This window comes from Furipterus horrens, unplaced genomic scaffold (genome assembly GCF_987537825.1).
Source record: "Furipterus horrens unplaced genomic scaffold, mFurHor1.1.pri manual_scaffold_1, whole genome shotgun sequence".
NCBI classification, from domain to species: domain Eukaryota; kingdom Metazoa; phylum Chordata; class Mammalia; order Chiroptera; family Furipteridae; genus Furipterus; species Furipterus horrens.
In genome coordinates, this window is record NW_028327171.1 from 204220508 (window position 1) to 204243270 (window position 22763).

Sequence of the window (22763 nt, forward strand, 5' to 3'; positions counted from 1 at the left end):
GCCCCCTCCCTCCCACTGTCACCACACTATTGTCCATGTCCATGTGCCCTTTTTCCTTTTTGCTTGATCCCTCCACAGCCTGAAGGCCCCCCACCCCCAGCTGTCAGCAGGCGATTGTAAATAACGCAGCATCTGTGAAGTCCCGTAAACCAAAGCACAATAACATGAGGTATGCCTGTAATTGACCATTAATATGAGTTTATTTCTAGATTCTATTTGGTTCCATTAATTTATATGTTTATTTTTATGCGATACCATGTTACCTTGATTACTGTAGCTTTATACTAAGTTTTGAAACTAGCTAGTATAAGTTCTCCAACTTTGTTCATTATTTTTCAAAACTCTTTTGGCCATTTTAATCTTTTCTTTTAAAAAAATCATAACTTTTTAAATTTATTTATTGATTTAACAGAGAGGGAAAGGAAGGGAGAGGGAGAAACATTGATTTGTTCTACTTCTATTGGCATTCGTTGGTTGATTCTTTTTTTTTAAATTATATTTTGTTGATTATGCTATTACAGTTGTCCAGATTTATCGCCATTTGCCCCCTCCACATAGCACCCCCTACTCCCTCAGGCAATCCCCACACCATTGCTCATGTCCATGGATCATGCATGTATGTTCTTTGGCTACTCCATTTCCTATACTGTATTTTACATCCCTATGGCTATTCTGTAATTACCTGTTTGTACTTCTTAATCCCCTCACCTCTTCACCCATCCTCCCCCACACCCCTGCCATCTGGCAACCATCAAAATGTTCTTCATATCCGTGATTCTCTCTCTGTTCTTCTTGTTTGCTTAGTTTGTTTTTTAGGTTCAACTGTTGATAGATAGGTATTTTTTGCCATTTTATTGTTCATAGTTTTGTTTTTCTTTTTCTTAAATAAGTCCCTTTAACATTTTCTATAATAATGGTTTGGTGATGATAAACTCGATTATTTTTTTCTTGTCTGAGAAGCTCTTTGTCTGCCCTTTGATTCTAAATGATATCTTTGCTGGGTAGAGCAATCTTGGCCTTTATGGCTGAATATTTCTTGCCACTCCCTTCTAGCCTGCAAATTTTTTTTTGAGAAGTCAGCTGACAGTCTTATGGGAACTCCCCTGTAGATAACTAACTTCTCTTGCTGCTTTTAAGGTTCTCTCTTTATTTTTAACCTTTGGCATTTTAATTATGATGTGTCTTGGAGTGAGCCTCTTTGTGTCCATCTTGTTTGGGACTCTCTGTGCTTCCTGGACTTGCATGTCTATTTCCTTCACGAAATTAGGGAAACCTTCTTTCACTAATTTTTCAAATAGATTTCCAATTTCCTGCTCTTTCTCTTTTCCTTCTGGTACCTGCTGTGGTGCAAATGTTGGACCTTTTAAAGTTGTCCCAGGAGCTGTTTATACTATCTTCATTTCCTTGGAGTCTGTTTTCTTCTTGTTCTGATTGGTTGTGTTTTGCTCCTTTATGTTCTAAATTATCGATTTGATTCTCGGCTTCATCCGCTCTGCTCTTGTTTCCCTGTAAATTGTTCTTCATTTCAATTAATTAGTCCTTTGTTTCTGACTGGGTCTTTTTTATGCTGTTGAAGTCCTCACTAAGTTTCTTGAGCATCCTTACAACCAATGTTTTGAACTCTGCATCTGATAGATTGCTTATTTTCATTTTGTTTAGATCTTTTTCTGGGGTTTTGTTCTGTACTCTCCTTTGGGCCATGTTTCTTTGTCGTCTTGTTTTGGCAGTCACCCTGTGTTTGTTTCTATGTATTAGGTAGAGTAGCTTTGACTCTGTGTCTTGGTAGTGTGGCTTAATGTAGTGTGTCCTGTAGGGTCCAGTGGCACTGCGTTCCCTATCACCCAAGTTGGGTACTAGAGGTGTGCCCTTCATGTGGGCTGAGTACACCCTCCTCTTGTAGTTGAGCCTTGGTTGCTGTTGGCAGATCAATGGGAGGGATTTACCCAGGACACTCAGTTGCAAGGACTGGCTGTCACCACTGACCACCAACTTCCACCCTCCGTGGAGGATCAGCTGTGCAGGACAGAGTGGTGGTGCTCCAATGTGGTCTGTAGCTGCCCACTGGGTGAGTTGGCCGTGAAGTTTCCTGGGTGGTGCAGGCCAAGGTAAGCTCCCACCTGTGTTTTGCCGAAGCCGAAGGCACCTTGCCTGAACTATAAAGCAATCTGAGATGGCTGCTACTTGTGCTGGGCTTGGAGATTCCCAGGTAAAGCCCAAGCTGGCTGCTGCTTGCTAGTGCTGGACATGGGGCTCACTAAAGCCAGCTGTTGCTTGCTTGATAGGATTTAAGAAGTTGTGAAGCATGACCCTAGACCAGCCATTCATATGGTAAAGCAGCTTAGGTGGGTCAGTAATTTCGGTGCGGTGGAGCCTCTGGGAATCTCCAAGGTGAGCCAAACAGTGTTAGTGAGGTTGGTGGAGTCTCAGATATGGCACCAGCTCGTTGGCTCTGTGGGGGGAGGGTTTAGAAAAGAGACAATGGCCTCTGCTCGCCTTGATGTCAGACACTTGTTTTTCCCTGTATACCATTGATGCCTTTCAATCTGCTACCCCCAGTGCTAGAGTTCAAAGAGAGAGAGTCTTGAGTAGGTGAGTCCGTGTGTGGGTTCTTTAAGAGGAACTATTTGGGGCTCTAGCAATTTCTCCTACCAACTCAGTCCCCATTGAGTTTTGCAGCCAGAAATTGTGAGGACTTATCTTCCTGGTCCTGGAACTCTGAGCTGGGGACCCTGGTATAGGGTTGGGACTCCTCACTCCCAAGATGTCCCTCCCGAATTTTATCCACCACACATGGTGAGGGACCAGCCCATTCTGCATCTGCACCTCTCCTACCAGTCTGGATGGATGTGGTTTCTTTTATTCTGTAGTTGTCAGACTTCCACTCAACTTGATTTCATAGTTGTCAGACTTCCATTCAACTCGATTTCTGATGGTTCTGAGTGATGGTTGTTCTATATTTTAGTTGTATTTTGATGTGGTTGTGTGAAGAAGTGAGGCATGTCTACCTATGCCGCCATCTTGATCGGAAGTCCTCATTGCCTTATTTTTGTATGTGTCTTAACCAGGATCGAACGTGCAACCTTGGCTTATTGGGATGACCCTCTAACCAACTGAGGTACCTAGGCAGAGCCCATTCTAGTCTTTTCAATTTCCATATAAATTTTAGGATCTACTTGTCAATTTCTCCAGAAAAGCCTGCTGGGATTTTGACAGGAATTGCATTTTAATCCATAAGTCAATTTGGGAAGAATTGCCATCTTAACAATATTGAGTCTTCTAATCCATTTACATTATATCTCTCCATATATTGAGGTCTTTAATTTTTCTTAACAGTTTTTTTGTAGTTTTTAGTGTACTTCTTTTGTTAAATTTTTTCCTAAGTATGATTTTATTCTTTTTGATGCTATTCTGAATGGAATTGTTTGTTGTTAGTATGTAGAAATAAAATTATTTTTATATATTGATTTTGTATCTTACAGTCTTACTAAATCTGCTTATTCTAGTAGGGTTTGTGTAGACTTCTTAGGAATTTCTGTGTACAAGATCATGTCTCCTGCAAATAAATATAGTTTTACTTCTTCCTTTGCAATCTATATGCCTTTAATTTTTTTTTTTTTTTCTTGCCTATTTCACTGGTTAGAATTTCTGGTACAGTATTGAATAGAAATGAGGAGAGTAGACATCCTTGCCTTGTTCCCAGTCTTAGAGGGAAGGCATCTAGTGTTTCACTATTAAGTGTGATGTTAGCTGTTTCTGTGATTTTCTGACATGTCCCTATCAAATTTTGAGTATTTTCTTACTTTTTGCAGTATATTCAAGGCTCATATGATGTTTTTCATGCCCCAGCTGTTTTTCAAGGAACTCTAGTCCTTGGTTTCTTTTATTGACAAATGATATGTGGGAACCAGGGTCTGGGTACTATGTGATTAACACTTTTTTTAAACTCTTCACTCAGTGTTTTTAGAAATCCCAATTATCTAGTTATAAAAAGTATAAAAGACCCAGAAACAAGGATCTTTTCTTGGTATGTCCTAACACACTTTTCAGTTGCTTTTTAGTACAGGTCACCCTTGCACCTGAAAATCTAGTTACTGGTAATTAGAGCAGGTATCGCGAAACTTCCCAAATGACAAGACAGTTATGTATTTTTATAAAAAAGAGTATTATTTCTACTAGCGGAAATTCTGTGGTGGAACAGTTATTGCTCGCTCCGTGTGTTTTCTGGGAATATCAGATCATTTGGTGCCAGTAATAATGCATGTGATAACTATCAGCCCTTGAGTGTTCAGTGTGGACCACGTACTGTGCTTTATGTGAATTTTCCAATTTGATCTCACCACTATCCAGTTGGGCTTATGGTACTTCCTCTCTTGTCATTTCCTAGACATTCTTGTTGTGTCGTTTCAGCATTGAATGGCTTCACTCTTCATCAGAACTCTGCTTAATGTGAATCACCAAGCGGTGGTTGCTGCTGCTGCAGCATGGCTGTGAGTAGTGGTAATGCCCTGGAGACGCTTGGAAAACTTCACACGAGGAATGTGTGGCTGCTTGTTGTTTGTTTTTAAAAGGTCAGACAGTACAGATGCGTAGGAAGTAAACTGGGAAAGTGGCCCACTCCCCTCCACTGCCCAATTCTTTATCTCACCCCTCTCCCCAAGATGACTGCCCTAATAGTTTAGTGTATATTCTTCCAGACCTTGGTTTTTCTTGTTTTTTCTAATTTATTGTTGTTCTGCGAGAGTTGTCCCATAAACCTATTAAAAATGTCCTGAGAGCTGTTTCAGAGGGACTTTTTTTCCCCCAAGAACTCTTTCCTTAGTTGCTCTAACCTTTCTTTTCAGTTGGACATTTTCCTGTTTGGACTTTGACTGAGGAATTTAGCCAGAAACAGGCCTGTTTCTTCTAAACTTGAACTCTTGTACCCCGTTTGCCCATTAAGCTCTCCTGTTTTCCAGGGATGTGTAGGAGCAAGAAAGGTGTAAGATTATTCAAAATATTATTTTCCAGATGAGGTCAGTTTATTTGCTCCTAAAGTAAGTTCCATGTAAGCTGTTGACTGGAAGGTCAACTAATGGTGGATCCTTTGGATTTAGTCAGAGAGAGTAAGTATGAATGCCTTTGCTTATCTTTAAGTAGTGGATATATGTGGCTAAAAAAATGTATGTAAATTGAATGAAAATAATGGAACTTGTGAATCCTTTTAATTTACATAATTACCAATTATTATAAGTTTAGATTTGCTTAAATTGTTTGTTTGGTTTTTGAAATAAGGCTTTCATTAGTGGCCTGCGTGAGGCCTTCTACATATAGAAATACCTTTTTCCTTGTTCTTTTTCCCTGGGAAAGGGGCATCCTGTCTCTTGAGTCCTAAAGGCATACCCACAGACACAGCACGTTTGTATTATCACAATGCACTTAGAAAAAGCTGGGGGAAGGGTCTCACAGCCATTGCGTCAGGAGCCCTGAGCACACTACAGGGGACAGGTTTTATGACCTTGCAGAAAAACTGCCTTCTGAGTGTACGCTGTCTGTGGGACCTGGTGCCAGACGTTATTTCCTCACGTGGACCTTGATTTTATGGCAGAAATCACTGTTCTTATTGTGTTGGATTTTAAAACTATTTTTTCACTTCCTCTGCTTTTTATATTTTGGGCCTCCTAAAGCTTTTTGAAGTTTGTCACTGCATTGGTGATGGGGTCATTTGCTGACACTTGAATGGCAGTGCTGTTGAGGGCAGCATACAGGAAAAGGTGACCTGTGGCAGCAGTCGGGGGCCTGGGATGTTCTAGCTGGGTCTCTGCTGCCCCATCACATGGAGTTTTGATTTCATCAGGGATCTCCGTAAGGAGAAAAGTGAGAGTTGCTGTTAGCGACCATCATTCCCTTGTTTACACCAGATGCTACTTCTGAACCAAAAATAGTGATGCCAGATTGGAGCATTTATATGTGATACTGTTTACTTCATGTTCTTGAAGCTACTCTCTATAAAATATCTGACACGATAGATTTGTCTTTGCTTGGTAGTTCCTGACACAGCCATCTTAGCCAACCCTGGATATCTCTTATTAGCTGTGGAGCTATTTCCCAGGAAGAGATTTACAGAAACATCTTTTTACCTGTTTGGCCCATATCCAGATATGCTTCTCTGGGAAGACAGGAGGCCTTTTCCCAGGTTGCCATCCTACACACCATAGGGACAGTGAGAGGTGGGAAACAGCCCTTGCAGAGACATGCAGGATCTGGAATCCTGTCAGAGAGAAGAGAATCCACTTTACTCTGGCACTTGCCCAGCTGACCCACTTAACATTCTGCCTGGAAGCAGGCCACCCACAGCTTTGTCTTCCTCTCTCATTGGCATCAGGAGTCAAGTCAGCTAGAGGCCAGGCCACTTGTGTTTAATATTCCTGGCACCGAGGATTCATATGGTGCAATGCACAGAGGCAGGCTTTGAGCGGTGAGTGCAGAAGGAAGGGTTCTCTTCACCCAGCCCTGGGGTGGTGGGCAGTAGGCACCCTTGGCTACGAGGGAGAGCAGGATTGGCTGTAGTGCTAATGGGAATGCAGTGCCATGCCCTTGGGTGCTGTACCCACGAAGGGGCTCAGCGTAAACAGTGGAACAGTGTTTCCAGCCTGGCTTTTGTCTTATACCAGAGGCTTAGGGATAATTGAGGGGATAGTGATTAAGTGTGTGCTTTGTTCCTATTTAAGAGGCATTGTGGAGTCAGGCAAACTTGGTTTTAATCTAGGGAACACTCATTGTTGAGTTATTGAAGAGTTACTTAGCTTTTCTGAGTCTCAGATTCATCATCAGTAAATTGCATGTGAGGTTTTTGTGAGTATTAAAATGAGATAATACAGGCAAAATGCCTAGCGTGGTTACCTGGCATTTGTTAGGTGCCCAGACTGGCATTCATCCGTGCTAGTGTTTTTCCCCTTCATTTACTGTACTTTTTCCTGTTTATTCATTCAGCAGAATCTTGAGCACTTATTGTGTGCCAGGCCCTGTACTGGGGACATCAGTTGGAGGATGTCCTCTAGTTAGATGAGTAGTCCATAATTAAGGCTCAGTGCAATAGAAACAATGGTGGTGGCACACACAGAGATAAGACATTCTGTTTGAACCAGGGAGTCCAGGACGGCTACCTGGAGAAGGTGACATTCGACAAGGAAAGGGCTCCAAGAAGCGGCCCTAGAAAGGACATGAAGGTCTGAGATGACAGGATGCACATGAGGAACCATAAGTGTGATATTTTTCATGGAGTGCCTGCCTGAAATTTTATTTTCTTAGTCCTTTGTTCGTGTCACTTTGGTGTGTCCGTTGTGTTATATTGGTGAGGCAAGATGTGGATTCCTGAAAGAGGGCAGCATGAGCTGGGACTGGGACTGTTGAATGTCCACTGCACATACTCATGTGTGGTCTAGTAAAGCCACTGGCATGATTTGACTCTTTCCTTTGAGTGTGCTTCCCTACTGTAAGTGCACAGATTAAAATTTCCCTGCACTGTGTTTCCAGAGTATGGACTTGCGGGAGGTCCTTTTTCTGTCGCCATAATTTGAGGTCATTGGCATCAAAATCTAGTTGTAGCATTTCTGCTGTTTTTAGCCCACTATCATTTTACGTATCAGCAGTGATGAGTTGTGGGGTTTGTACTCTACTTAGGTCAGCCTTTGCAGGAAAAGAGGGCGATGTCCTGTGGCTTCCGCAGGCTCTTTGTTGGTAGACAACATCCAGCAGTTCTGTAGCTATAAACTGGGATCGTGGGTCTTCCTTTGCCATTATTCTCTTACCAAAATACAAGGTCCCTCTCCCTGTCTAAGGTTTTTTTTTTGTTTTGTTTTGTTTTTTAATTTTTTAAATTTGTATTATATTTATTGGGATGATATGAAGTTTGTGTTTTAAATGTAACTTGAACTAAAAAGGTCTCTGCTAATTCCTTCCCTCTAGCCACTCTGAAAACACTTGAGGAAGCCAGGATTCCATTCAGAATTATCCCAAATGAATGACTTCTCATAGAAGAGTCTTGCTCCCGCCCCCCCCCCCCCCCCAGATGTTGTTATGAAAGTAGGCCCACCTTTCCCTGTAGTGTGAAAACTGGAGAATATTTTGTGCGTGTGATTTAGAACCTAAGTGACCATGCTGCATAGACTGGAGCCCAGAACTACAGGCTGGTTCAGAGATTTGCACGAGAAGAAACACTGAATGAGGAAACGTATGAGACAGGCTCTTCATACCTGCGATCAGCCCAAACTGAAGCCTGGCATTTGGAGCAGGGAAGGTTCTGTCCTCTTCTTCCTGCCTCTCTAATCTGCTCTCTAAACTCCCTGACGTACTGTAGCTGCTGGGAATAAAGTCATTTTAAGTAAAAATGATGTCGGTATCTACTTTGTATCCATGTTGGTATCCATTTTGTATCTTCTATTTACCACCAACACATGGGATGGAATTTAAGTCTATACAGTTACCAAGACTCCTGTGGAGATGAAATTACTGTCTCAGCTCCAGATGGACTACAGGTCAGCAGGGGAATCTTCTATCCATATCTGAACTTGCTACACTTGGCCACAGCAAGCAGACCACAACAGGGGCTTGCTGAGAGTTGGTCAGGGACCAGTAGATGTAACATATGTTTCTTGAATGATCTTTGACCTTTCAGAATTGGTTGGTAAGGAGGAAGGTATTGGCTGGTTTCTCTGCCACCCCCAGACTTGTCTTATTCCTAGCCACCCCGGTGCTAGGTAGGGAAGGAAGCCACTCACACATGTGAAGTTGTGGATGGGGAGAGAGAAAGATGTTTGTTGTTGTTTTGGTGTCCTTAGGGAGAGAGGAAAGAGGTCTGTGAGTGAGAGCACGTGAGCAGACTCACAGTGGTGGGGCCTTCAAGCCCCAGTCCTTGGGGCTTTACGAGTCCCAACCCTGTAGCCAGGTTTGATCGCATGAGGACAGCAGGAAGACTACTGAACACCCCCGAGGAATCTAGTATTCTTCTCTCAGGGCCCCAGAGGACGACCAAAACTGGTCACTCAGGAAACACCAAAACAGAAGTCTTGCTTACCCGAGGACCCCTGTAAGCATTGTATTTGTCCTCCTGGGACTGTACCAGTCCCAATTGTTTCCCCTTCAGGCTGACGGACTTCAAGGATGCAGCTGCTGCTACTGGAGATGTGTGGCCCCATACCCAAGCCAGGCCATGAGGTCATGTGGCCATGATGTGGGCCCCTCATGGCCTCAGCAGGAACACAGCACTACAGCATTGGTCTCCGCCAGGGAAACAGCTTTACGCAGAGCGGCCCCTCGGGCACAGTGCCTGCCCCGCCGCCTGAGAAACCCTCTGAGGGCAGGGCCTGGTCTCAGGCTCAGCAGCAGGTGAAGCCAGTCTGGAAGCTGGAGAAGAAACATTTGGGGACCCTTCCAGCAGGGTTGAGCCCACGCCTCTTGGGTGTCCCACCCCAGTCAGCATATCTCTTTTGCCCCAGCACTTCATGTAGCTCTGGGACCACAGCTGTCCTTACAGGCCACAGAAACGCCCAGTACCCACCTTCTTTCTCGGACTTGTTCAGCAGCCCCCTGCTGTACCGCCGCTCCAGCTACAGGCACAGAACTCACCAGCATCTGGAGTCCTTCTGCTTGCATTCAAGCCCGTCAGAAAAGAGACCTTTCTCTCTCCCTCGAAAGAACCTGCCTGTCAGATTCACTGCCAGTAAGGCCACTTCTTTCATGGTCTCCCCCCGGGCCCAGCCCATGGCATCCTCATCCACGGATCCATACTTCTCACTGGGAGCAGCTGGGGAAAACCCTTCAGGGAAGAGGCTGGCCTCTGCCATCTCAGGGAAGATGCCATCTCCACTCTCCTCCTCTTCCGCCCCCTGCAAGCCCGTGCTGAATCACAACTCCTTCATGAGGCCAAATAGCACTAAAGTGCCTTTCTCACAGGCCACAGAGGGCCTGAAGCCAGTATCCTCACCCAAGATCCATCTGGTCTCCTGGCATCATTCAGGGGGCACTGGAGACTGTGCACTCGCGCCTACTGAACACAAGGTACCCACGGGCAATGGCATTGTCCTACGTGGTGCCCTTGCCCAGAGCACCCTGTCGACCCCTGGCTCCTTAGACATGTCCACCACCAGTGTTGCCTCCCCGCAGTACAACCAGAGTAACATAGCCATGAGGATAAAGCCACATCCTTGTGGCCTGGATGGCGACTCGGTCCCCCAGGCTCTGACCAAGGAGGTTCAATTCACTGATGCTGTGAGGAAGTTGATTGCAAGAGGCTTCGAGAAGCCGAGGCAGGGCTACCAGTTTGAACAGTCTTGTTTAATGAACCCCAGCTTGCAGTGGGATCTCCTCAACAGGAACAGGCAGTGGAAGCCTCCTGTGGTAGGCCAGCAGTTCCCTCCGGAGGGTGCTGGAGCAGACAGCAGGGTCCTCCCTGGAGCCTCGGACACCTTGGAGTTGGACAGTGCTGTCCTTTGTACCAAACGTATCAGCATTCACCTCCTTGCCTCCCACACCAGTGGGCCCAGCTGCAGCCCTGCCTGCGGATCTGCGATCGACTCCCCACCACTTGGAGAAGACAAAACTCCAGTCCTGCCTTCTCCCCCTCAGCCCTTTGGCTTAGCTGATGTGGCTACCTGCCTCTCTTCCCTCCATCTGGGCCAGCTTGGGAAGGAGGGGTCTAAAGAAGCCAGGGAGCTGGATTCACCTGCTAAGGATATTGGGTAAGTTGGAGAAAGTTTTTTGTTCATTTAGAACAGTAGAATGTATATACCAAAATTTGCTGACACTGACCTGGTGTCTCTGCAGGTTGGTTTTAATTTTTAAGCTGCCCCACAATTAGGGCTTTCAGTTTAGGTAGAGGTCAGCAAACTATAGCTTTCAGGCCAAATCCCGCACACTTTCGTAAAGTTTTATTGAAACCCAGCCTCACCCATTCATTTACTACTGTATGGCAGCATTCCTGTTGCAATGATAGGGGTGAGTAGCTGTGACAGACTGAATGGCCCACAGAACTGAAAATATTTACTGTCAGGTCCTTTAGAGGAAGAATTTGCTGACCTGTACTTAAGGTTATAGCCAGAGAGAAATAAAAATTCCAAACAACATGAGTTGGGGCCTGTGACTTTTCTACTTAATTCCAAACCAAATCAGGTTCTCAGTCATTCCTGGTATGACAGCCATTTCAGAGTTAGGGCATACATGTATGTACCTGGTTTCTTCTCTTGGCTCCTTGTTACTAACTTGGTTTGTCAAGGTCAGTCTTGTTCTGAGTTCCCAGACAGCAGTCTATGGACATTTGAAAATATGTATTTTTTAATTATTTATTTTTAGAGAGAGAAATGAGGAAGAAAGAGAGGGAGAGAAACATCAATGTGCAAGAGAAACATTGGTTGACCCTTGCATGTCCCCAACTGGGGACCTGGCCTGCAATCCAGGCATGTGCTCTGACTGGGAATTGAACCAGCAACCTTCCAGCATGCAGGCCAGTGCTCAGTCCACTGAACGACACCAGTGAGGGCTAGTCTAGGGACTTTCAAGTCAATTACCAGACTTTTCATTGATGGTGTTTTGAATGCACAATTTTGGACTCATATGCTCTGAGGGACTTCAAAGAAAATGGAAGACATAGTGCCTCTCTGCAGAATGAGAGATGTAGGGTTGAGGAACTATGACTAGTCCTCAGCTCTGAGGACAAGAGAAATAAAGTGTGAGATTCAGGCAAGAAACAGCAGATTGGTGACTGGGGAAGAGACAAACACTGGGAGATGAAGCAATGAGAATTCAACTGTGACCTCTGTTATGGAATTGGCTGGGCTGGGGGCATGATTGTTTCTTATAGTTCAGCTACAGACTGCCAGCTAGACCAGGCTGAGGCTGACGATGTGGAAGAAGAGCTGGTGGATGGTTTGGAAGACTGTTGCAGCCATGATGAGAACGAAGAGGAGGAGGGTGAGTAGGGGACGCTCTCACTGCCAACTGGGAATCTGTCACCACCCACTCGGGAAGGGGGCTCACAGTTTTTACCAGATCCTTGACCCACTTCATCACCTGCATTCCTCACTTGCCTTGGGGATCCAGGGAGGGTGGGGGGTGGCTTTTGACAGACTTTGTTCTTTAGTCCTCCTGTCCCACCAGTCTTGCCTTCTCCCTTCTGCTGTTGGGCTCAAGGAAGGCAGTGCAAGGCAGCAGGCTGGTGCTTGTGGCTCTGCAAGAAGCCTGAGCCACGATGTCCAAGGAAGAGCCACCTGGGCTTGGGGAGCTGGTGTCGCAGCCTCTCCCGTTCACAACTTCTCTTCTCCCCACCCCCAGGAGACTCAGAGGGCTCCTCGTGCAGTGTCACCTCTCCCAGCGAGTCAATAGCAGTGATCTCTCGGTAGGTATTGGTTGTGTAGGTCATTGGTAGATGCTCATTTTCTCTCTTTTAAGATTATGAAGAGATTAATCACCTAAGTCATTAATGGCCCTGTAGATCTCTACTCATTTTTACTGAATTTTTACATTTGGGGCTTTAGTTTTCAAACAAGGAGCAATGGAGGACACCAGAAACATTTTGTCATTTGGACTTAAGAACTGTACCATGTTTCTTAGGCTACAGTTTGGTTTTTAGGCTCCAAGAAATTGTTGATGTAAAAAGCAAATAATTTCAGGAAGTAGCTAGAAAAATTAATAAAGAAACATAAACTTGAGGTAAGTTATTAGTTAGGCCACCCACATGAGAATAATTGCCACCTTGTGTTATAAACGTGTCCCACTGTCAGGAACAGTTCTGAGATACATACCCCACTAATTGGAGCTTTTTGAAATGCTCTTTTGCTGCCTTGTAAGGTTAGTTTTATATTGGGGAAATAAGACTGGCATTAGCCTTAGTAATAAGAAATTGAATTAAAAGTTCTCTAGCTTTAATCTTGTTTATCTTATTGACTGCCCTTGTTGGAGTCTGAGTGATATCAATCTGTCTCTTAACAAGGGAACCAAAAAGTTGCACCCTCTCTCTCTTTTTTAAAAAAAGATTTTATTTATTTTTAGCCAGAGGGGAAGGGAGGGAGAAAGAGAGGGATAGAAACATTGGTGTGTGGTTGCCTCTCACTTGCCCCCAATTGGGGACATGGCCTGCAACCCAGGCATGTGCCCCAACTGGGAATCAAACCAACGACCCTTTGGTTTGCAGGCCGGCACTCAATCCACTGAGCCACACCAGCCAGGGCAAAAGTTGTTCTTTTCACGTAGGTCCTTCTTTTGTGAAACAAGTAGTTGTAGGATGTTGTGTAATTGAGATGGGGAGTTGGGGGAGAGGAAGGAGTGCGGGACTATTAGGACATGTCATTGTGCTAAAGATTTTTAGAACATGCTAAAGGATAATGTACATTACCTTTCTAGGTAGAAAGTTAACATTCTTCAGCATCATCTTCTTTGTTTCCCTCACCACCTCCAACATTTCTCTTAATATGAGGCAATTATATTGTTTTATTAAATATTAAAAAGACCGCCCTCCCAGAGTACTGGGCTGGCCAAAAAGCCTGTGTGGTTTTTTTCCATAAAATAAAAAATGCATTTTGCATTTTTGCTTTATTGATCTGGATATTTTGAGTTATGTTGGCTATCTCCTGCATGGTATAACGTTGATTGTTCTCAACATCTTGATTTGATCGCTATCAACTTCAGCTGGTCTACCCAACTGTGGAGCATTGTCCCAACGAGAAATCTCCAGCACAGAACTTTGCAAACCACTTTTGACACATTCGATCAGTCACAGTACCTTCTCCATACACTGCACAAATCTTTTTTTGCATTTCAGTTGTTTTTTTCCTTTCTTAAAAAATAAAACATAATATGCCAAAAATGTTGCATATTTTCTCCAGCCTCAATATTAAAATGGCTATACAAAAATTCACCAATTTTGATGTGTTTTTTTTTAAATGCATGCTGATATGACAGCTGTCAGAATACAATCTAATGAAATTGTTTCAAATGAAATTAAAGACAACTACAGGCTACTAATGCCACCTTACAGAAAAAAACAAATGAACTTTTCGGCCAACCCAATACTAAACATTAAAGTTTTTTTCTTTTTAAAGGTAACTTCTACTGAAAATGTAAAAGAAACTATATATATATATAATATATGTATATATTATATATACACACACACATATATGTTTATATATGTGTATATATATAATTGGTGAGTTTTGTTTTATTTTATTTTTAATTAAACATTTCTATTCTAATTTTAACAGAATTCAGCCACATGTATTAAGGCTTGCCTAACATGTAGAACATCCAGACTGAGTTGCTTTTCTTTGTGTCTGCTGTGCCTTAGATGAAGCTAAGAGTAAAAAGAGCTTTTCATGCCTTGGTTAGTCATGGACAAAGCAAAGCTGCATGTCTGTGAATATGATGGTGGCAGCAGCTCCACCAATTATAGAGCCCCAAACCAGCAAGGTGGGGAAAGCTGTTTGGAAAGTGGAGACAGAATTGGTACCTTCTGTGAAAGCTGATAGAAATCCTGCCACGGGTACCCTGAACCTGGTGCATCATTTCTGTTACTTGAAGCCTAATCCATCCTCTTTTTAGAAAAGCAAAGCTGCTTCTGGTTGTATATATTGGATGTTGACTAAGCACCTCCAGTCTCTATAAGAGAAAGATATTTAACGTGTAATTGACTTGGAGCCCCACTTTTTTCATGCTTGAGGGTGACTTGGGTTTGTTTTCAGGCCGTCTTCAAGACAGCTACATGACCTTTTATTTAACCTCTCTGATTTATAAGATAAAATTCACAAAAGGTGTTAGTTAATAATTTGTCCATTAATTTAACTTCTATAAAATGCACAGACCTTATTTATTTGAGGCTTAAGATATTATTTATCTGAGGCTTTTTAGGCACATGGAGGTTGAGGAATTCTAACCACTTTTTATTTTAAGGATGACTAAAATCAGAAATTTTCTTGGATTGCTAAAATCTTATTTTCCTCCATTATGAAAGATTTATTTATTTACAATATTAAAGAAAATTTGGCAGTTACAGAAAGATCATTGAAAACATTGTTTCTTTTTCTCTGCCTAGTAATAGTTTATTGCATTTCCAGTTACATATTTATTTTTCTAAGAGTTGTGTAATTTTAGAGATGGAGGTCATCAAGTCCAGCCTCTTTTTTCAGATATCGAAGTTGAGGATCAGAGAAGTTAAATAGCTCTTGCAAGGTCATGGTTTTCAGCACTACTAGACCAGAAGCCAAGTCTCTTGAGGACAAGCCCAACATGCTTGAGAGACAGCTAACAAAAATTTTCTTTTTATTATTAAACTTTTTTTTAAACTTTTGATTTTGAGGCTATTGTAGATTCACATGCAGTTATAAGAAATAATTCAGGAGAGTTTCTGGCCAAGATGGAGGCGTAGGTGGACATGCTTTGCCTTCTTGTACAACCATTAAGGATTACAACTACTTCGAAACAAAGAAAACAACCAGAATTGCCAGAAAATCAAACTGTATGGAAGTCTGACAACTAAAAATTTAAAGAAGTAATACTCATCCAGACGGGAAGGAGGAGTGGAGCTGGGAAGCTGAGGTGGAGAGAATGCGGTTGCTGGTGGGCTGAACGAGCGGTCCCACATTATAAAAGCTGGGAGGGATACTTGGGGAGTCATCCCAGCCCCAGCGCCGGGAAATAAATCCTCATTACTTCTGATTGTGAAAACCAGAGGGAGTTGGGGTGGAGGAAGAAACTGCCAGTCAGCCAGGAGAGTATGTTTAGAGGGCCTGTCCCCCATGATCCTAGAAAGTAGGCCAACTCACCCAATCTGGGAACCATCACCAGGGCAATAGCTAGAGAGGTGCCAGTTGCATACAGGAGGTGGGTGAAGTGACTGGAATTGGGGCAAGTGCCAAGCAAGCAGCATTGTTCCCTCTCTGACTCCTCCCCCACATACAGTGCCAGAAAGTGGTGAACCTGGTCGCCCAGCACTGATGAATACCTAAGGCTCCACCCCTTACAACATAACAGGTGCAGCAGCTCTACCTAGTGCATGGATGCAAACACAGGAGGCTGTCAAGTTGAGGAGACAGGAAAATATGGCCCAGGTGTGGGAACAGATCAAAATTCCAGAAGGGAAACTAAGCAAAAAGGAGATAGCCAACTTATCACATGCAGAATTCAAAACACTGGTGATAAGGATGCCCGGAGAAATGATTGACTGTGGTCACAAAATAAAGGAAGAAGTGAAGGTTATACAAAGTGAAATAAAGAAAAATATACAGGGAACCAACAGTGATGGGAAGGAAGCTGGGATTCAAATCAACAATTTGGAACATAAAGAAGAAATAAATATTCAACCAGAACAAAATGAAGAAACAAGAATTCACAAAAATGAGAGTTTAAGAAGACTCTGGGACATCTCCAAAAGTGCCAACGTTCAAATCATAGGGGTCCCAGAAGGAAAGAGGGAGAGCAAGAAATTGGAAACTTATTTGAAAAATGATGGAGGAAAACTTCCCTAATTTGGTGAAGGATATAGACATACAAGTCCAGGAAGCACAGAAAGTCCCAAGCAAGTCGGACCCAAAGAGGACCACACCAAGACACATCGTAATTAAAGTGCTAAAAGATAAAGATAAAGAGAGAATCTTAAAAGCAGCAAGAGAAAAGAAGAGAGTTATCTACAAAGGAGTTCCCATAAGACTATCAGCTGATTTCTCAAAAGAAACTTTGCAGGCGAGAAGGGACTGGCAAGAAATATTCAAAGTGATGAAAAGCAAGGACCTACAACCAAGATTACTCTATCCAGCAAAGCTATCATTTAGAATGGAAGGGCAGATAAAGTGCTTCCCAGACGAGGTAAAGCTAAAGGAGTTCATTATCACCAAGCCATTATTATATGAAATGTGAAAGGGACTCATCTAAGAAAAAGATCAAAACTAAAATGGCAACAAACCCACAACTATCAACAACTGAATCTAAAAAACAAAAACAAAAACAAACTAAGCAAACAAACTAAGAAACAGAATCATGGGTATGGGATCATTTGGAGGGTTATCACCTGGGAGGGGGAAGAGGAATAAAGAGGGAAATGCTGCAGGGATCAAAAAGCATAATTGGTAAGAACAAAATAGACAGGGGGAAGTTAAGAATTCTGTAGGAAAGGGTGAAGCCAAAGAACTTACATGCACAACCCATGGACATGAACTAAAGTGGGGAGATTTCTGGAGGGAATGGCGGTACCGGGCAAAGTGGGGGAAATTGGGACAACTGTAACAGCATAATTAATAAAATATACCTAAAAAAGGAAAGAATTTTATAGAGACCTCAGAGTTCTTTACTCATTTTTCCCCCATCGTAACATCTTGCAAAACTATGGTTTATTGCAGTACAACCAAGATACTAACATTCGTTAAGGTACATTTCCATCACTGCAAGAATCTCTGCTGGCGCTCTGATAGCCACACCTACTTCCTTCCTATCCCATCCCGTCTTAACCCCTGGCAACTACTAATTTGTTCTATATTTTGTCATTTCAAGAATGTTATATAAGTGGAATGATAGTCATATCATTCTGGGATTGGCTTTTTTTTACGCAGCACATTCTCTGCCCCAGGTTGTTGCATGTATCAATAGTTAATTCCTTTTTATTGCTGATCAGTATTCCATGGTATGGACATACTACGGTTTGTTTAACCATTTACCTGTTGAAGGATATTTGGGTTGTTTCAAGTTTTAGGCTATTATGAATAAACTGTCATGTACATATTTTTGCATGAACATAAATCTTCATCTCTCTGAGATAAATACCCAGGAATGTTTAGTTATTTTAGAAACTGCCAAAACTATTTTTCAGAGTGGCAGTACCATTTTATATTCCTATCTTTTTTTTTTTTAATTTTATATTTTAGTTGTAGTTGACATACAATATTGTCTGAATTTCAGTTGTCTTTGTTTTTTAAATTAACTAATTCTCCTTGATTTTCAAATCTTAAATTCCGATAGTAAATTAAAAGCCTTTGAAGTAAAATATTTTGGAGGTGAGGAAGAGTTGAATTAATTGGAATTATTTAATTGGGAATTCGTATTTAACTTGACCCAATAAAATTCATTAAAAATCTCTAAGGTTTAAAAGGCTAATGTTTTACATATAGTGCCTATTTCTGTTGTGCTGCAAAATAACAGGTAGAATGGCTTTATAAATTAAATAGTTTATAAACCTTAAATAATATTTGTGGATCATATGAGCTCAGTATAGAGAGTAATACTCTTCTGTCTTGTTTTCAGAGCTATTTAAAAAAGTGGTCTGGGCCTGTCAGCTTATACCTGACAGAGATATTCACTGTTTTGTGACCCCTTGAGATAGCCTTGGCCGAGCTATTGTTGAAACAACCATAGGGACCCCATGGCCCACTGCTCCAGATTCCCAGACCTGGTTTACCTTACTGTTACATAAAAATCTGGTGTCAAATTATTTCCCAGATGGGGAATAGCATTAATCAACCATGTTTATCTTCAGAGAAACCTAAATATGAGTTAAAAAGGGTCACTATTTCTTTTCTTTCTGTTACTTTTTTGCCTTTTTCTTTTTAAAAATCACTGTGCCTCATCTTAGGTCTTTTCTGCTTTTTCTGTTTTGTAATTACCCATATTGTTCTTTTATCTCTCTTCATGTATTTCTCTTTGGCTTAGTGTAGCAAATTCCTCTGCTGGTATCCACCCAAACTCATGACCTGCTCTCAGAACCATTCCTGTCAGGGATTTCCCCAGCCTGTGGCTTGTCGCAGGGAATTTTGGAGCTGTGTCACAGAATGAAGTATTGGAAAGCCTTGTCTTTAGGTGGCATTTCATAGTGTGGCTGCATGTAAGTTAGCCCTAGCACCTTAGTGATTAGCATTTATTACATAATTATTAACCACTTGTCTTTGTATTATAGAAGCACTATTTAAAAGCCAGCGCCCCCACAGAGATTATGTGTAATTGTAACAGTGCTTCAGAGCTGTGGCTTTCCCCTCCTGAACCACATGTCTGTTTTTCGTCTTAGGGGCTGCGTGGAGACTCTGAGCAAACCTCTTCCCAATGAGAAAGTTGTCCGACCAGCCCTCATCTACAGTCTCTTTCCCAACGTGCCTCCTACCATCTATTTTGGCACTTGCGATGAGAAAGGTAAACCTGGCCAAGTGTGTTAAGCCCAGAAGGGCCCCCAGGTGAAGGATGCTAGTGAAGTTGGGAGGAGGTGGCAAAAGGATGGGAAAGGGCTTTCCAGGACGGCTGTTAATAGCGCTCAGTTCCCTACCTGGTTCACCGGTCCCATATGGAGACCTTTTTCTTGTCCGTCCTTGAGCTGATCCTTCTCAGCCCCATAATCTTGTGCTTCGTTCTTGCCCTCTAACCTTGTTTATTTCCCCTTTAAACCTCCCCTCCTTCCTGTGCTTCTCATTCCTGTGCATTCCCCTTCCTTCCCCAAAGGTGTACTCCGTTGAGATTCGATCAGGGACAATACTTAGTGACTTTCCTAAGGAGGTTGAGCAATAGTGCCATCTTCTAACCATGGCTCTCCTGTTCTTCCCCACTCCCCTACCCCCACTTTCCGCAGTGGAGAAACTTCCCTGGGAGCAGAGGAAGCTACTCCGGTGGAAGATGAGCACAGTGACCCCCAACATTGTCAAGCAGACCATTGGACGGTCGCACTTCAAAATCAGCAAGAGTGAGTCACTTGCTTTACTGTAAGCCTGTCCTTGGCTCCAACAGATGGGCTTTAGGCAGGAAGAGAGCCCTAGATAAGTATGTGGGGATCCTGTCCCAAAGTTGCCAGCCTCATAGGAGGACATAGCTCTGAACTCTCTCTGGGCTGGAGTCTATTCCTCAAAATTGCAAGACACAGGGCTATTGTTCTATCCCTGACCCCAGGGCCTTGTATAAGACAGCTCCATGATTACTCTTAGAAAATAGGGTCTGGGGGCCATGCTCAGGCCCAGTGGTATTTCTGGGACCTCTGGGCCTCTCTCTGTGCCAGGAGCTGACTCTCTAATGTGCCTTCTGTAGGAAATGATGACTGGCTGGGCTGCTGGGGTCACCACATGAAGTCTCCTAGTTTCCGATCCATTCAGGAGCATCAGAAGGTAGGGGCCCTTTCTGGGGCGCTCTTCTTCAGGGGTTCTAGACAGGAGCAGATTGGTATTGGGGGAAGAGGTGGATGACACAGAGAAGTCAGGAGGGCTCGTGGAGGAGTGGACAAAGCATGGGGAGGGTGCAGTGTGAGACCCCAGCAGTTCATGCACATTTAGCAGTTCAGCCGCAGTGACATGGGCAGTCGCAGGCTCTCAAAGACACTTTATTCTCTTATGTGTCTTGAGATGCAGCGTCTGTTTTCAGTTTATTATGTTTCTCCTATAACCACTGCTTTGCCTCCCTCCAAGCTGAATATGTGTAAAGAGGACTCTGGTCTCACTTTGGAATGAATGGGTCTCTCGTTCCAGTCCTTACTGAAGGCCAGGTGCTTTCTGTCTTTGTCCTATATAGGCTGTTGTGGAAAAAGACAGCAGCTTTTTCTTTGCAGTTAAGGTGGATGTCATGTCTGCCTTAATCACTATTGTATGTCATGAACTGTCAACTCCTGGCAGTCACTACATTTTGTTGTTCTGTTTGTCTTAATCATCTCTTGGCGAGTGCTCAGCAGCTGCATACTTGAGGCCCAGGGGATGGTGATGAGAAGATGAAACAGGAAATTGCTAAGGAAGTTGGAATGGGATAGTGAGTCCTACCATCTTTCTCCTGGTCTTACCTGGGCCCTCTCCCTGCTCTCCCCCTTTGTCCCTCCTATAGCTAAACCACTTCCCAGGTTCTTTCCAAATTGGGCGAAAGGACCGGCTGTGGCGGAACCTGTCCCGCATGCAGAGCCGCTTTGGCAAAAAGGAGTTCAGTTTCTTCCCCCAGTCCTTTATCCTGCCCCAGGACGCCAAGCTCCTGCGCAAAGCCTGGGAGAGCAGCAGCCGCCAAAAGTGGATTGTTAAACCAGTGAGTGGATTGTTAAACCAGTGAGTGGTAGGCCATTGTCTGAGAGTGAGAACGACAGTATTGGCCATGAGTAGGTCTCACCTCCTTTGCACTTGACTTCCAGCCAGCATCTGCTCGCGGCATTGGCATCCAGGTCATTCACAAGTGGAGTCAGCTCCCCAAGCGAAGGCCCCTTCTGGTACAAAGGTGAGTCTGCCTCCAGCTCAGATCCCACTCCCCATTTTCTCATTTCCTCACCCTGGAGGTTCCCTTTTTACCACGTTCTTCTGCCCTTCATCCTCCCAGCCAAAGACTGTCCTCTGCCAGGTGTTTTAAATGTTCATCCCAGGGACTGTTGGCTGGCTTATGCCGTGGCTCAGTTACCCACTGAGCCCTCCCTCTGCCGTGTGCCTGAAGCTGGCCCTTCCCTGTAGGTATCTGCACAAGCCCTACCTCATCAGCGGCAGCAAGTTTGATCTGCGCATCTATGTTTACGTCACCTCCTATGATCCTCTGCGGATTTACCTCTTCTCAGATGGACTCGTCCGCTTCGCCAGCTGCAAGTATGTGGTAGCGGTGAGGTGTCACCCTAGCAGCTCTGGGGCTTTGCTTTCCTGAGGGGGAGGGAAACTGGCAGACCCGAACAGAAAAATAACACATGTTAGTAGTGTTTGTTAGCAAAGTAGAAGGTGGGGTACATTTGGGAAAACCTCGTTTTCCTCTCCTCCTCTGTATCTCCTTTTACACAGAACACTTTGCTTCTGACACTTCTGGTCACCAAATATATGGGTTTTTTTCCACACACCAAGCAAATCTCTGCAATACCAGCTGGCTATCCTACAACACAACTCAATTCTGATACCACCTTTCTAGAAATGGCATCAGAGAGCACAGGTTAAAGGCTCGGTGTCACAAGGCTCCCCACTGCCCACTTCAGATGCCAGTCACAAGTCCAGGTTACCACCTGTGCTTCTGACCCATTGGCTGTAAATCAGAGGTTCCCATGATCCCTCCTAGGGTTCACTTAACTTGGTAGAGTGGCTCACAAAACTCAGGAAAATAGCTTACTATGTTTACTGGCTTATTATAAAAGAATATAAATAGGGTACAGATTAACATCTGGATGGAAGCGATGTATCGGGCAGGGTACATGGGAAGGGATGCAGAGCTTTCAGTCCTTCTTTGGGTGCACCGTTCCCCCAACACCTCCATGTGTTCACTACCTGGAAGCTCTCTGAACTCCATACTTTAGGGATTTTATGGAGGCATTATCACATAGCCATGATGGGTCATTAAGTCCATTTTCAGCCCATCTCCCTTCTCAAGAGAATGAGGAGCCAGATGGAAAATTCCAAGCACCTAATCATGGCTTGGGCTTTCTGGTGACCAGCCCCTATCCAGGAGCCCACCCAAAATCTCCTCATAGGAATAAAGCACTCTTATCACCCAGCATATCACAAGCGTTTCAGGAGCCCTGTGTCAGGAACCAGGGCCAAAGGCCAAGTATTGAAACAGAAGGTGCTCCTAGTGTTCTTAACACTTAGGATTTCATTCTCATGAAACTCTGTCAGGAATTGGGGCAAAGACGGATAGATATATTTCTTATTATAAGCCTAATATCACATGAGAATGGGGAAGAAGGAGGTCCTCTATTTCACTGAATCTTGGGGAGGGTCTTCCTGCAGGACTGAGGTGGGATAAAGGAGAGGAGTTTAGCTGTGGTGTTCTAGAAACCTTACCAACAGACACACTTCCAAGGTTGTTGTGCATCTAAAAAGATCTGTCCACTTGTCCTTGAC

General features: G+C 43.6%; 1 protein-coding gene across 3 annotated transcripts in view; it reads left to right on the forward strand.

Moving 5' to 3' along the window:
• TTLL4 (tubulin tyrosine ligase like 4) overlaps positions 1-22763 on the forward strand; it is a 37332-nt gene that overhangs the window by 8809 nt on the left and 5760 nt on the right. The window contains exons 2-10 of one of the 3 annotated variants that reach the window (XM_090284024.1): positions 9101-10715; positions 11834-11943; positions 12304-12367; positions 19013-19134; positions 19565-19675; positions 20014-20090; positions 20794-20985; positions 21089-21171; positions 21399-21527. In XM_090284024.1, coding sequence (XP_090140150.1) covers positions 9220-10715; positions 11834-11943; positions 12304-12367; positions 19013-19134; positions 19565-19675; positions 20014-20090; positions 20794-20985; positions 21089-21171; positions 21399-21527 — 2384 coding nt within the window. In that variant the 5' untranslated portion in view covers positions 9101-9219. The remainder of the gene's footprint in view (positions 1-9100; positions 10716-11833; positions 11944-12303; positions 12368-19012; positions 19135-19564; positions 19676-20013; positions 20091-20793; positions 20986-21088; positions 21172-21398; positions 21528-22763) is intronic. The other 2 variants (XM_090284015.1, XM_090284034.1) reach the window with 2 other exon arrangements.